The sequence below is a fragment of the Panthera pardus genome, unplaced genomic scaffold, assembly GCF_024362965.1.
Source record: "Panthera pardus isolate Hobbes unplaced genomic scaffold, ASM2436296v1 HiC_scaffold_12, whole genome shotgun sequence".
In the NCBI taxonomy this organism is placed as follows: domain Eukaryota; kingdom Metazoa; phylum Chordata; class Mammalia; order Carnivora; family Felidae; genus Panthera; species Panthera pardus.
The window spans coordinates 99,859,399-99,874,403 of NW_026526677.1; the positions used below are offsets into that span (position 1 = coordinate 99,859,399).

General features: G+C 58.2%; 1 protein-coding gene across 2 annotated transcripts in view; it reads left to right on the plus strand.

Annotated features, from left to right (window-relative positions):
- The window catches only part of DSCAML1 (DS cell adhesion molecule like 1), a 348,919-nt gene that overhangs the window by 255,374 nt on the left and 78,540 nt on the right, over nucleotides 1-15,005 (plus strand). For both annotated transcript variants that reach the window (XM_053900430.1, XM_053900429.1), the window contains exons 7-11: nucleotides 1,234-1,530; nucleotides 3,217-3,489; nucleotides 13,105-13,383; nucleotides 13,787-13,906; nucleotides 14,781-14,957. In XM_053900430.1, coding sequence (XP_053756405.1) covers nucleotides 1,234-1,530; nucleotides 3,217-3,489; nucleotides 13,105-13,383; nucleotides 13,787-13,906; nucleotides 14,781-14,957 — 1,146 coding nt within the window. The remainder of the gene's footprint in view (nucleotides 1-1,233; nucleotides 1,531-3,216; nucleotides 3,490-13,104; nucleotides 13,384-13,786; nucleotides 13,907-14,780; nucleotides 14,958-15,005) is intronic.

The following is a 15,005-nucleotide window of genomic DNA, read 5'->3' on the forward strand; positions in this document are numbered from 1 at the left end:
AAGGCAGGCACAGACCAGTTCAAGATGGGCCCCTTACATCTCTGGGAACTTCCTGACTAACTGACTGCCCACACTGCGCATTTTCTCAGAGGACAGCCGTCGGTGGCCGGTCCGGAGTAGGGATGTGGGAAATGAGGCTGGTGGGAAGGGCAGAGAGTGGGGAGGGAGGGGCAGCCAGAAAGGGAGAGAGTTCAGGAAAGGAAGTGGGGGGGGGGGGGTTGCGACGGCTGTGACCCCTAGTGTGCAGTCCCAGGCTCTGCCAGGCGCCACGCTCTTTCCCTATTTTAGGTAAGAGTCTCCCCCAGAAATGGAGCTGGGGACTGGCAGACCAGATTAACGTCAGCATCTTAGTGTGAAAGGTGGGTGGGATGTAAAACACCACGTTACATTTGCCTCACCTTTTTCTAAATGTTTGTTTCGGTTTTTACTTGCTAAAGTGCATAACACGTACTTTAATCCTTTCCAACGACCCTGTGCGGAAGGATGGCCAGGGTCAGGAATTACGTGCCTCCTGTTCCCTGGAGGAAGGTAGGGCGGCAGGGTTGATTGTCCTGTCCAGGGTTACTGAGCTAGCCGAGACTTAAGTTCCAGCCACACACATGCACCAGTGCCTCTGGGCAGCAGCTAGGCCTCAAACTTCAGGCTCTTTGCTAACAGGACCACAGCACCCCAGCTCCCACCTGCTGGAATGAGGGCTGGAATCAGACTCTGCGGGTCTGGCCCAGTCAGGTCCTGGTTCCACACGGGGTTCTTGAGCCCCGTCGTCTTTACTGATGCAGGGAGGCGAGAGGCAGAAAAAGAAAAGGCGACAGGAGCTGACATTCACTGAGGCTTACAAGAGCGCCCCGCAAAGCATCTTTAACGCAGTCGTCCGTTTCGACCTCCCAGCATCAGTATGAGGGGGGTAGAGTGGCTGTCCCCAATATCTCCATCCTCCACAGATAAGAAATGGGAAGATTCAGAGAAGTTGAGCAGCTTCCCCAAAGACACAGAGCTCACGAGTGACTGCAGGAGGATTCAAATCCAGGAGTCCTGAATCGTGGGCGGTAGTAATGGGCGCGTCACAGGGCTGTGTGGATAGCACATGAGTCGGTGTCCATGGGAGCTCTGTCGTGATCATTGTCGTCAGCATCCGCTTTGTCTCCTCCCCTTCTGCCAGGGCGGGGTGGCCTGGCTGGCGGTCTCCCTGTGGCTCCGTGACCCTCAGGAGGGGGGGCTCCTCTCTCCCTGCAGATGGCACGCCCCGCATTGTCTCGTCCTTCAGCGAGAAGGTGGTCAACCCCGGGGAGCAGTTCTCGCTGATGTGTGCGGCCAAGGGCGCCCCGCCCCCCACCGTCACCTGGGCCCTGGACGACGAGCCCATCGTGCGGGACGGGAGCCACCGCACCAACCAGCACACCATGTCCGACGGCACCACCATCAGCCACATGAACGTCACGGGCCCCCAGATCCGCGACGGGGGCGTGTACCGGTGCACGGCGCGGAACTCGGTGGGCAGTGCTGAATATCAGGCGCGAATAAACGTAAGAGGTGCCTGTCTACATTTAAATATCAGAATAGGCTTTTGAGTTCCTTTGCCATCTCTGTGGTTACCATCATTCTTGTGGTGATTAGTACTTATTATTAACTGTCATTTTGATTTTAGTAGAGGTCTCTCTCCTCTCTTTCTCCCCTCTTCCCTGCCCTCCACAACCCCATCATCCTTGTGTGTGTGTGTGTGTGTGTGTGTGTGTGTGTGTGTGTGTGTGTGTGTGTGGTACGGTCACCCCCACCCTTTGCATTCTTGTCCCCTCCTCCTCCCCCTTCTCCTCCTCCAGTGGGACCTGCCCCCTACCCCAACCCTCCCCATCAAGACTCTCTGGCCCCGGGTACACGACACACCCCATGGCAACCATCAGCCCTACCAGGGCCTTGTAAGGACAAGGACAAGGATGGGGCAGTGGGGCCAGGCTTGACCTTTGATGGGGGTGTCCATCAGAGCTGTGCTCCCAGCGTCCTCCCACCGAGCCGGCCCTCGAATGCTGCAGGAGGCGTAAGCAGCCGGGAGCAAGCACACTGTCTTCCCCCCAGTTTGCCGTCCCCTCTTCCCCACCGAGGCCCAAGCCGTCAAGAGCGGGAGGCTCAGGCTGGGCGGGGGTGCCCCGTGGCAGACACCCCCAGGAGTGGGGGAAGCAGTCCTCAGATGATCATCCCCATATCTCAGCTCTCCAAGTCACTGTGGTGAGAAGGGCCCCCTCAGAAGCTTTGCGGCCCTGTGGGTGAGACGGTCCTCATCTGGCCCCTCCAGGGACTCCTAACCCAAGGGCACAGGAGGAGGAGGAGGGAGGGGCACGGGTGGCTGCCATGGTCACAGGAAGGGGAGCAGCGGTTCCCACTAAATTCACCTGTCTCAGGCCTCCAACCCCACATGAGAAAGGTGGGCTCCCATTGGCCACCCTCCTGCCTTCTTCACATGGGAAGGCTTAGAGCTACAGGGTCCCGGGATCCCCTGGTCCAGTCCCTCGTCTTCTCAGGAGGCACCTGAAGCCTGGAGTTGCTTGTACCCACTCCAGCACTGACCCTGCCTGGTGGCCTCTGAGCCCTCTTTACCACTCCCACATTGCCACCTGCCTGGCAACCCAGCTGAAGACACCCCCTCCCCACAGTCAGTGCGATCAGAGCCCCTCATTTAAGGCCCCTTCTCAGGGACCCACAAAATGCGCTTAACCTGTTTGGAAAAAAGTCATCGGCTCATCCAACGAAGACCTTCCTACTGTCCTTTAAATATATAACGTATACAAGATCCTTTTTGGTTCCAGACCATGATGAGCAAGTTGAATGAAAATAGCCAAATCACCACATGTCCACTGGGCCCCCCAAATCTGAATCTTGTAAATGAGGACCCGTCCTCCCGAGTCCCGGTCACTTCCTGCCGAGGCTTCCCTTGGCTCACACACCCCGTCCCATCAGAGGGATGGATTCTGGCCCCAGGCACGAATGGAGCGTGTCTGTTTGCACCTCTTTGAAGCTCTTAACAGGGAGTCCTGGAGGGACCAAGACTGCCCCCGCCCCAGTCCAGCCTCTGCCTTGAGCCTTGCAGTAAAGGCTTCTCTCCCTCCCCCCTGAATTTCCATCCCCCGATAGTTTCAGAGCCAAGCAACTGAGTAGAGAGTCCCAGGGCAGCTTCCGGCTGTCCCTGGCTAACCACACCCCCTGTCCCTCCTGACTCCTGCCCAGGCCCCCCCAGCATCCGGGCGATGAAGAACATCACAGCTGTCGCCGGGCGGGACACCCTTATCAACTGCAGGGTCATCGGCTACCCCTACTACTCCATCAAGTGGTATAAGGACGCCCTACTGCTGCCCGACAACCACCGCCAGGTGGTGTTCGAGAACGGGACCCTGAAGCTGACCGATGTTCAGAAGGGCATGGACGAGGGCGAGTACCTGTGCAGCGTTCTCATCCAGCCCCAGCTGTCCATCAGCCAGAGTGTCCACGTGGCCGTCAAAGGTAAGCCCCCTCCCCAGACCCAGAGACCACTTGGTCACCCAGGACTGTGGGTGCCTCCCTGGCTGGGTGCTCAGGCAGTCCTGAGTCATTGGAAGGTGGAGGAAGAGAGAGTCCCGACGGGGTGTTTGGGAGAAAGGGGGCAGCGTGGAAGACTGGAGGGAGACAGAGAAGGTCGGGAGTACCTGTGCACCTAGGATCCCTCCGCAGTCTACAGGACAATGCGGGTCTGATCCACGAGGCATGAGGGGCGGGGGGGGGAACAGTGACACACAGAGAGGGGCCTGGTCACCGTCTGAACGAGAGGCCCTGGGCAGAGATGGTGGGCAATGGGGAGCCACATGACGTCAGCAGGGAGCCAGCGAAAACTCAGTCCAACAAGAGGGGGCGAGAGGCGGGAGCCAGGAGAGCAGAAGCGGCAGGACGCTGGTGGAGGGGACACATAGTGGGTGCCCTGACTCCCTCCTGGGGCACAGCTTGGCCAGCTCAGGCTGCTTTTAAGGGACCGGCCAGTAGCTTCCACCTGCTAACGCCGCTTGAGGTCTACAAAGCACCGCCTGGGACTTTGGAAACCTCCTCCAGCCCAGGCCCTTCTTTCTCACTCGGTTGGGATACGTTTTATGCAAGGGTACTCAGCGCAGTGTCTGGTCCCTGGTGGCCGTTCAGTAAATGCCTGTGGATTAAGTGAATGGATGAACCGAACTAAGGAAACGAAGGAACGTGTGAGTAACTGACGACTGTCCCCCTGGCTCTGGGGCCGTGTGGGTGTGTGGACGAAGCGCCCTCCCAGATACGTTCTTTGGAACTCCCAGGCCTGGAGACTTTCTGGGCAGTGAGTGGGAGCAGGGGGGCCTGGTTGCTCGGGGACAGGATAGGGAAGTGCGTCCCGCCAGGCCTGGCTGTGGAGGGGTCTGGAAAAGCCAGGCGGCTGGGCTGGGAGGACAGAGTTGGTGATTGGCTGAAATGGTTAAGGGTCAAGGTGAGTTCGAGCACTGGGAGAGCCTGAGGCTCTGGGAGCACAGAGATGTCGCCTGGGGCTCCACGTGGGAGGCAGGAGAGAAGCGCTATGGTCCCCGGGCCACCATCCGGGTCTCCAGCCCCAGACGGCAATCTTGGTCGTAATAAGACAGCTATCACTGTGGCCGGATGCTCTCCTTGCTCTGTTTCATTTAATCCCACCCCTGCCCACGTGTCTAAGGCAGGAACCATCTTATCCCCAGTTCCCAAGGCAGAAAAGGCCGAGGGGCGCCAAGAAGTACGTAAACTATCATCTGGAACCAAAATTTTGCCCAGGCCTGTGTAACTCCGGGCCCCGGGCTCTCACCCAGAGCTGGGGGGAGGGCAGACGGGGAGGAGGGAACATTGGCCCCACTCCACCTCAGGAATAAAGAAAGAGGACTTCTGGGACCCCGAGAGGAAGTCTGAAAGAGAGAGGAGGTCCCTGAGGGTGCTGAGAGCCCCTGTCACCTGGGTATCTGTGTCACCCCAGGGCAGCAGGGAGGGGAGGCCCCCTCTGTATCCCATGGGACACATGAGCCAGGAGAGGAAAGCTGGTGTGGCTCCCGGGGCCCACTGGCAGGAAGAAATGGCAGGGGAGGAGGGTCCCGGCCTAAGGAGGGACCCGGGCACAGGGGAAGGCCGCAGTGGGTCCCAGACTTCTGGAGCAAGATCGAACAAAGGATTTGTCGACAGGAAGAGGGAAGTCAGGGCGAAAGAAGAATCTGGGGAGACAGACACATTAAGCTGTGACCCCTTCCAGAATTGGTGGTAATGGCAGATCCGGGTGGAAATGTCTGGTGGACAGCCAGAAAACTGAACACTAGCAGCAAAAGGCGTGGTCAGTACCTCTCTCCCTTGCTCCTTGTCACCGGGGCTCATGCTCGTCAATGCACAGGGACTGTGTCACATACATCCTTGTGCACCCACCACCTGTCACGGTGCCAGACGGTGAGCATTTCCCCAACTGCGACGGAGACAGTAGCCTGGGTTGGAGTAGCTTGCCGGGAAGCCTCACGTTGTGCCCCGGGAACGATGGGGCTGTGGCCAATTCAGGCCCGGGGAGGTGACAGGAGACCTTGACGGCATGGGCCTTCCGCCTCCCTGCCTCCTGCCGCTGCACCCCAGCTAGACTGAGGGGCACCCCGGCCCCGCCTCAGCCTAATGCCTCTGCCCGGGTTGGGGCCTTGTGCTGGCGGGAGCCTCACCCCCCCCCCCCACACCCCAGGCCACATCCCCAGCTTGGTGGCCGCTGAATACAGCACAGCCCGCCTACCCCCTCCCAGCATCCAGGGCGGCCGTATCCATTTCCGTTACACGCAGTGGACCGAGAGTTTACATTGTAAACATCACATATTAAAACATCTAACCTTTGCTCCACTCCCTTCGCCCGCCCGCACCAGTGAGCATTTGGCCGGGTTTGTTGGCTTAAAAAAAAAAAATAACAGGGCTCCAGCGAGCCTCGGAGTACGCCGAGCATCCTGAAAGCTGCTTCTGCTCATCAATTATTCAACCCCATTCAGGGAGCGATCAGTCCTAATGAATTGAATCTGATGCATTCCGTCTCAGCGACTCTCTGGGCCTGTTGTGATTGTGCTGAGCGACAAGAGGAAAGTGAGTGTGTGTGTGTGTGTGTGTGCGCGTGAGAGAGAGAGAGAGAGAGAGAGATACTAGAGGGCAGAGCCCACGCACCAGGCACGTGTGTCCCCCACACCCAGCACAAAGCCTGGCATTCGTCAAACAGGGCATGTGTGTGTGTACAGAGTAGGGACACATGTGCACACGTTCCCTCTTCCCCGCCCTCACAGTCTGAAAATCCAGCCCTAGGAGGGGTGTGTCGTCCCTTGTTTTCTCTCCAGACCAAGAAGCAGCATTTGTGTGAGGGGCTCCGGGGACCCCGGGCCCCTGCCACTCTGAAAGCTCCGGCCCTTCACCCTCCCACCCCCTGGCTCCCTCCCCCCACCTCATTAGAATGCACTTTTGCAGAAGAACCCATCAGAGCTGATTAGGAGCACACGGCTTGATTAGCTGATGTGCTGTTCCAAGAGCTACTCGAGGAGGAAGGTGGAGGCGGTGGCCCTGGGTGTGGAACCGCCACGACGTGAGTCTGGGTGAGGAGGGACAGGCCCAGAGGCGGCGCTCTGCCCGCTGCTGCGACCTGGCTGGGACACGCATCCTGCTCAGAGGATCAGAGCAGAGACCCGGAGTGTAGACGAGGGCAAGGCGGAGGTGGGACAGGGCACCGGATGCGTTGGATCGAGCGGAAGTCGCTCCCGCCCCCCCCCCCCCCCGCCTCCCTGTGGGGTCATGGGCTTGCGGGCGGGAAGGGGCAAAAACCCACGCTGCTCCATGAGCTGGAAAAGCAACCGCTGACTCCATTCCTTCTGGGACTGCTTGTATTCTGATGAATTTTTCAAACGCTGGGCTGAGAGCATAACACACCAGACACGCATGCACACACATGTGCAGAGATCTTTGTGCACGCGTGTGCACGCATGTGCTTATTAGCACATACTATACGCGTGTCTGTGCAACAAATGTGCACACACATAGGTTAATATACGTTAACCTGTCCGCCCTTGCAGGAGCATACACACACACGCACGCACGCTGGCAGCCACACGTGCACAAATGTTTGCTCTGCCCCTACTCTCCCATCAGGCATCATTCCTGAGCCACGAAAGGTGGCTGTAAGTGGAACCAGATGAAATATTGCCCGAGTCCGCCTACCATGGCCCAGCGAGGTGGGAGGGCCGAGGGGAGAGAGTGAGGATTTGGTGCCTGTGACACTGACTGGCGGGGGGAGAGCAGGGCTGCAGGGAAGGCAAGTGCTTGTCTCTGAGCATCCAGAGACATCCTTGGCAGGATGCTAAGAGGAGGGCACATAGATCCAACCTAGATTTGATGTCTTTAGGGCCCCCTGTAGCTGAAAAATAATGTAGCATAAAAGCATCTCTGGGCACGCGGGCTGAATGTTTAATTAACTAAGAAGGCAGGCTGCAACTGGGGCTCCTTGGCTCTGGCTCAGTGAGAGAACATCTCCATCCCCAAATCTGAGCCTCTGAGGGTCTTTGGAACGAAAACAAGGGCATAAGGGGCTTTCTGCCCATGCTAAGCAAGGCCGGGACCAGAAGATAGTACCAGGTCCCCGTGGAGAGCTAACAGGAAAGGACACCCACATACTCTCATTCCCAAATGCCCCTGCTCCCCGCCCACACTCAGTCTGCCCCCCCACTGCTCTAACCAGTGCCTGCCACGTGTTTGGAGCCTTTGGAAGAGGGCCCCTTCTACCTTCGTGAATGGGTTGGGGGTTTCTGTGATCATAGGGTGGGGCTTAAGAAAGAGCCAGTCACCTAGCCACTTGCCTGCTATCAGCAGAAGTGGAGGTTTGGAAGGAACCCACCAGCATCCACAGGAAGGGGACAGAACAGGTTCCACAGGGGCAGATAGCCCAGTGGCACTTGGGAGAAGGGGGCATCAAGAAAGCCGCTGCCAGTGGCCCTCTTCCTCAGCAGAGGGGCCCTGGCACATAGGAGCAAGCGTCCTCCACTGGACAGAGCTCAAGATGATGACAGTGGTCAGGGTGATGATGGTGATGTGGAAACAGCATCTACTGATTCAGTGACATTTATTGTGCTGCCTCTAGATTCTGGGCACTATCCTAGGAACACAGCTATACTCAAGACAGACAAAAATCCCTGCCCTCAGGGAGCTTCCATTCTGGCCGGCAAATGGAAAATGCATAACGTGTGTAAAAGATGCCCCGTGTCGAATAGGGAGCACGGATGAGAGTGCCAAAGGGAGGGGGAGTGGTTTGTGATTTTAAATAGGGTGGTCAGGGGAGGCCTTCCTGAGAAGAGAGGGTTGTGGGGCAAAAAACACGGAAGCGAAGTTATTATTATTCCTAAAATATAGAGGCTTTAGAGATTACTTGGCCCAACTCCTCCACTTTTCCCATGAAGAAACTGAGGCCCAGGGGCAGAGGCAGGGTGGTGGTGGGGAAGTGACTGGCCTCCGGTCACTTAACGGAAAGCAGAGTCTGGCCCCTCTGGGCCACAAAGGCACCCACTCCAACTTTCCCCAGTTTCTGCTCTCTGCTGAACAGGTGCAGTAAATAAGAAGGATCAGTCTCAAAGATGGATGATGAGAAGGGCGCCTGGGTGGCTCCGTCGGTTAAGCGTCCGACTTCGGCTCAGGTCACGATCTCACGGTCCGTGAGTCTGAGCCCCGCGTCGGGCTCTGTGCTGACAGCTCAGAGCCTGGAGCCTGTTTCAGATTCTGTGTCTCCCTCTCTCTGACCCTCCCCGTTCATGCTCTGTCTCTGTCTCAAAAATGAATAAACGTTAAAAAAAAAGATGGATGATAGAGACACCATAGAGTGTTTACGGTCTGGGCCGGTGGTCAGCACACCCGTGTCTGTGCAACACTCCCAAGCAGCTGGCCATAAAGGCTTTATGGCGGCCGGACGCCTCCTGGACCTGCCATGACCACTGTACCTCCCCAGCCACTCTGCCCTCTGGCCTCTTTGCCACTGTACCACCTTGCTCCGGCCAGCCTCTCTCAGAGCAGAGTCGCCCTCTTACCAAAGATGACTGTGGCCAGAGCAGGGCTTTCCCGAGACAGGACCGTGGGACACATGGTGTCTGTGTCGCCTACGTTCCGGCTGGGTGCTGGGGATATGCTGGGGCTCAGGGCCAGGAGGGGGGCCTTCACGCAGTCAGCACTCAAGAGGTCTCTGATCATTGCTGCCACAGAGGTGGTCAGCACCCACCCCACCCCCCACCCCCGCCGTCGCTGAGGCTTGCTTTCCCAGAGGCAGAAATGGACACCCACACATTCGATTAGCTCATGCCCACCTCTGAGCGCTGGGGGAGACATTACGGACTCACAGGTCAGAAAGCAGCCCCACGTCAGCTCAGCTGCCCACGTACCCATCACAGGGCCCACACACACTACTTCTCAGGGCCTCTCGCTCACAGGGCCCCTCCTGGTGGCCGGCGAGTCCGTGAAGGAGCCAGGATCCCTAGACTTTCTTCTTCCTCCCGCTGCGCCTGCAGTTATGGGGGTATCGGAATAGTCGCCTGGAGCCAAGAAATTCTGTGAGCAGCTCTAGCCCCTAGCACTTCCACCGAAAGGTTCCTAAGGGGACACGTATCAACCACACCGTCGCACCTGCCCTGTTGGCCTGCAGCAGGGGCAAAGGGTGGAGGGGGGCCAAGAGCCCGCCCCCGGTCTCTGGTGAGTTGTCTGGTCATCTGCCTCCCACAGGACATCTCTGGCCAGTCCATGTGAATGTCTAACCGCCCCCTCCCCCGATGGATATTGGCCACTGTCTCCTCCACTGGCCTCTCAGTAACCATCCACGTTGTTCCCGAAGGCCAGAAGGGAATGACAGCCCCCGGGTGGCCTCTGCCCCATGGCTCAGCCTTTCCCCTCTCTCTCACCCCATGTCCTTTTGACAGCAGGCGGGTCCTTTAACTCTCCGTCCAAATGCCACCTCTTCCGTGAGGCTGCGGTCACCCAGCCAGATGATATGTCTCGCTGCTCAGAGTTCAGCATCTGTATATTCCAGTGGGGCTTGTCCAATAATCACTGAGGGAAATATCCTGCCTTCCTTAGCAAACGATGAGCTCCTGGGGGCTCTATCTGTATTTGAAGCATGTTTCTACTTTCCCCAGCCCACACAGAGCATAATAATGCCTTCACAGAGTAGGCATTTCATAAATATTAGATGAATTAGTTAATTAATGAATTAACCTGCCTTAGTAACTTGTTCCATTATCCAAATCCCTTCTTACTGAGAGAGAGTCTTCCCCTTCCTTGAGCTAAACCTCCCTGCCTGACTTCAATCTTTTGCTCTCTACTTGCTCTGTTCTCAGTGGAAAGGTAGCACTTGACCGCCCATCCCCAGGGCACAGTCCTTCAGACTGGACAACCCTCGGCCCTCTCCTCCCTTGGCAGAACCTCCCGGCACCTTGCTTTGTCCACACGTCCTCCTCCGCAGCCCGTCACTGCAGCCTGTCTCCCCTTGGTCATGGTCAAGTGTGCATAGGAGCCAGTTCTGGGGCTATGATAGCAAGGGCCTGACCCCCAAGAAGGACCAAGGGACAAGCTCGTGGTTCCAAAACCCCATAGCATAAGTGCAGCGTCTTGAGGAATGGCATAGAACCCCCGTCTTTTTCTGGATGGACCTCTCTCCTGTGTTCTCCCCACCCCTTGCCCACCTGGCAGTTCAACTTCTAAAATCAACCCAGGAAATAATATCCGAACATACATTCGTTCTTACCGCCCCCCCCCCCCATGCATTTTGCCAGGAAAATCAGTCCTAGTTACTGCCCTAAAGGAGCTCCAGCCCCCCAGGGAAGGTGGCAGTGCAAACCACCAACCTCACTGCCATGTGACAGCTCTCATGGTGAAGGTGCACACCGGGTGCTGCGGGCTCTGGCTTTGGGCCTCTGTGGGAAGGAGAACTGGACCAGGACCGGTTCTGTTTGGCCTAAGGAAATAGATTGGAGGCATATCAGGGTCTCTGCCGCGATGTCATCAAAAAGTCCAATGAGGCCAGAAGCCTCGGTCTGATCTCGGCACCCGAACAAGCCAGGGGGTAGGGCGGGAGATCAGCGGAGCTCAACAGAGAGACCTCTGGGAAATCTCAGCAATGGGCATTGGGCTGTTACCAGAGTCAGGGTTCTAGAGAAATCTATGTGGAGATACCCAAGGCCCAGCAAACTATCCAGAACACTGGGGCAAGGCCCCAACCCAGGGGAGACGGGGATGGGGAGATCCAGACAATGACCAAAGCCCCAGAAAACCTGGCTGGACTTTGGGCCTGGATGTGGCCCCTTGGTGGAGCACACGGTGGGAAATAAGGACAAATGCCCAGCGGTGTTCACCCAGGCACGAGCTAAGGGTGGGAGTGGTGGGTGTTTGTGGTGCATTGATGGAGCCCCTGTGGCCGCATGAAGGGTGAGGTGGGAGATGACATTGGGAAGGTTCATACCCGGCTGAAGGGTATGGCTCTATTCCCAGAGGTCATGGGGGCAATATCCCTCCTAAATGTCGCTTCCTCTGGACCTAGGCTCTCGATCAAGAACTTTCCGAGGGATCCAAAGGGCTGCCAAAGGTTATTCCATGCCCACACCAGGCCTCTCTGCTGCGGCAGCTCTCTGCCGAGCCCTGAGAATGTTTAGGGTGCAGGGAGGGCCTCCGGCATGCATAGGATGCTACCCCTCCTTTCCCCCCAGGGCTCGCCCTTGCTGATGGCCACTGTGAGTGGGCCTAGCGTGGAAAGTGGCAGGCTTCCCTAGGGGGTGGGGCTGGTGCCTGGGAGAAGGCCAGAGGACTGTGGACAGCCTTGTAATTTAATTATTTGACTGCAGAAAGGAGATCTCATCTACTGGGTGCTCATCCTTGTTAAGCTAATTGTCTGTCTCCTTCTCTCCCTTCTCCCCCCACTTGCTGGGGAAGTCACTGTGGCCTAATTGAGTTATCATAAAGATAATGGCTGGTGCTCTAGCCAGAGCTGAGAAAGGAGGATCCCTCTCACGGCAGCTCAGGCTCCAGACGGGCCCCACAGGGGCCAAGATGTGGGCGGTGGGGCGGGCTGGATCTCGGGGGATGGGGTGGGGGGAGAGGGAGGCTGTGTGGATGCCACTTAGCGGGACAAACAGCAAACTGCTTGCCTCACAAATGACAGGACTCTCTCTCTGCTCCTCCCTGCCACCCAAAGGGAGCTCACGGATGAGACAAAAGGGTCATTGGGCTGGGCTTGTCTGGGGCTTTCTCAGAGAGGCACCCAGGCAGCATAAGGGAGAGGGCTTGCACTCTGAGAGCAGGCAGACCAGGTCCCAAATCCCACTGTCACCTCTTAGGAGCTGGATGACCAGGGCAAATTACTTCTCCATTCCGAGCCTCAGTTTTCTCATCTGTAAACTGGAGACAGTTAAGCCCACACCACGTTATTGGTGGTGAGAGGGTGAGCGTAAGGCAGACACAGCAACCAGTGACGAGGGCTTCCCCTCACCTGTGCTAACACTTGATGACAGCGGACAGGGCTGGGGCGGGTGACGGCACCTCGGCAGGAGGAGGCCAGCAGGCAGCACCCTGGGTTTAGATGCACAGCTGTGGGGCATGCACAGGGGACAGTCTCAGAGCCACCCTTCCTCCACCCCCGACATTCGGGGCACGGCATCCCTGTCGATCCCAGGCCCCCAGAGAGCCGATGCATCTTTGGGATGAGAAAGTGACACAGGGCCATCGAGGAGCAGCAGGGCCGTCAGGGTGAAAGCCAAGCTGTGTCCACAGGCAGATGGGAATCAAGAGGCACGTGAATCATCACCAAATTCCGGGGAAAATCTGAGGATCAGGATTAATGCCGGCCAGCCAGTGCCCTACACAGAGACAGTGGGTCCAGGCCTGGGTGGGCGAGGGGATGGGCACCAAGGGACAGTGGCACCCCAAGGGATCCTGAGTGTATAGAACAAGGCCCTGGTGCCCCCGGGAACTCTGTTCCCAGCCCCGGGGTCAGGAGGAGTCGGGGTGGGGCAGGGAACCCATGCTGCTGGCCAGGCTGGGGCGAGAGGGGCTGGGGGCTGACAGCAGCACTCCCCCTTGCCTTCCCAGTGCCCCCTCTGATCCAGCCCTTTGAGTTCCCACCTGCCTCCATCGGCCAGCTGCTCTACATCCCCTGCGTGGTGTCCTCGGGGGACATGCCCATCCGTATCACCTGGAGGAAGGACGGACAGGTGATCATCTCAGGCTCGGGCGTGACCATCGAGAGCAAGGAATTCATGAGCTCCCTGCAGATCTCCAGCGTCTCCCTCAAGCACAACGGCAACTACACGTGCATCGCCAGCAATGCGGCGGCCACCGTGAGCCGGGAGCGCCAGCTCATCGTGCGTGGTGAGCAGAGAGGCCGGTGGTGAGGGAGGGAGGGTCCAGCTCGGTCCGCTGCTGACAGTCTCTCTAGATTCGAGCCCTGAATCACGGGCTGAGGGAACGTTGGCTCCATTGGGAAGCCTTAGAGATCAAGAAATCCAAGTCTCTTACTTTCCGGGCCAGGACCCGGAAGACCCTTGGGGGAGGAGAAGACCCTTGTTCAGCTAGTCATTGACAGAGTCAGAGCCGGGGACTCAGGACTCCCGGTGCTCAGCAAAAGCCCTCAGCATCTTGGGTTTCAGAGCCGCCTGCTGCCGGCTTGGTGACGGTCCAGACGGGGCTGGCACAGAATGGAAGGTACCCAAAGCTCTAGAAGACCCGTTAGAGACAGATGATCTGTTTCTCCCCGCCTTCCCTCTTTCCGCAGTGCCCCCTCGATTTGTGGTGCAGCCGAACAACCAGGACGGCATCTATGGCAAAGCTGGTGTGCTCAACTGCTCAGTGGATGGCTACCCCCCGCCCAAGGTCATGTGGAAGCATGCCAAGGGTGAGCCCCTGGCCAGCCAGCGTCTCCGAGCACGGTCAGGGAATGGGGAGAAGGGACTTGGGCCTGTTTCCTGCACACAACTCCCAGCCTTGGCGGGGGTGCAGAGGGGTGGTGGGAGCCGGGTTCTGAGCTTTAATGGGACGCCAGGCTATACTTGCTCTGGAGATCATCCTCAGCCACCCCTAGGGCTCTGCAGACCAGGAACCACGGTCGTGCCGACTCCAAATTTCCTCTTGTCCCCTCCGATTGATCTCTCCCCTCCCCCCATCCAGCCCTAGAACTCCGTGTCTACCTGCTTTCCCCAGCCCTCCCCACCCTGCCCCGGGGACCCGGAACCTCCTTGACTCCCGCTTGTCACCAGTCAACTTATGCTGGGATTATGGTCCTTCTTGGAGCCCTTCCTCATCCTAGGGGTACATCTGGTATCTAGGTGCCATGCCAGCCTCTTGTTGTAGACCATGCCCATCACTGATACTGGGGGAATGGGGAGGAGGTACCGCAAAGCCCCCCTTGGAGGACGGCTGGCCTCTATCCAAGACCAGGCGACTGCCACTGGAGGGTTCCATCTTCCCTTTGCCTGTGGCCAAGCGGCCTGAAGACAACTCTTCCTCTCCAAGCGCAGCCCCGAAGCTCAGTGCCCAGGTGGGCATTGAGCTGAGGCCCCCAACTCCACCTCCTTACCTGAGAGCCGGGGCAGGGCCCGGCCTCTGTGAGGCTCTTCCTGTCACCCAGAGGAGTCCTTTGGGATGCCACAAAATAGGCCTAGAGCAGCAAGAGAAGGCCATGAGGGCATCCCTTGGGGCAGCCCTTCCCGGCCCAGATCGTTTGCCCGCTCGCCCGGGGAACCAGCCCCCTAACGGCCGCCTCCTTCCAGGGAGCGGGAGCCCGCAGCAGTACCACCCGGTGCCCCTCACCGGCCGCACCCAGATCCTGGCCAACAGCTCGCTGCTGATCCGCCACGTCCTGGAAGAGGACATGGGCTACTACCTCTGCCAGGCCAGCAACGGCGTGGGCACCGACATCAGCAAATCGATGTTCCTCACCGTCAAGAGTGAGTCCTGCCCGCACGCGGCCCTCCCAGCCCCCCGACCACAGGCCG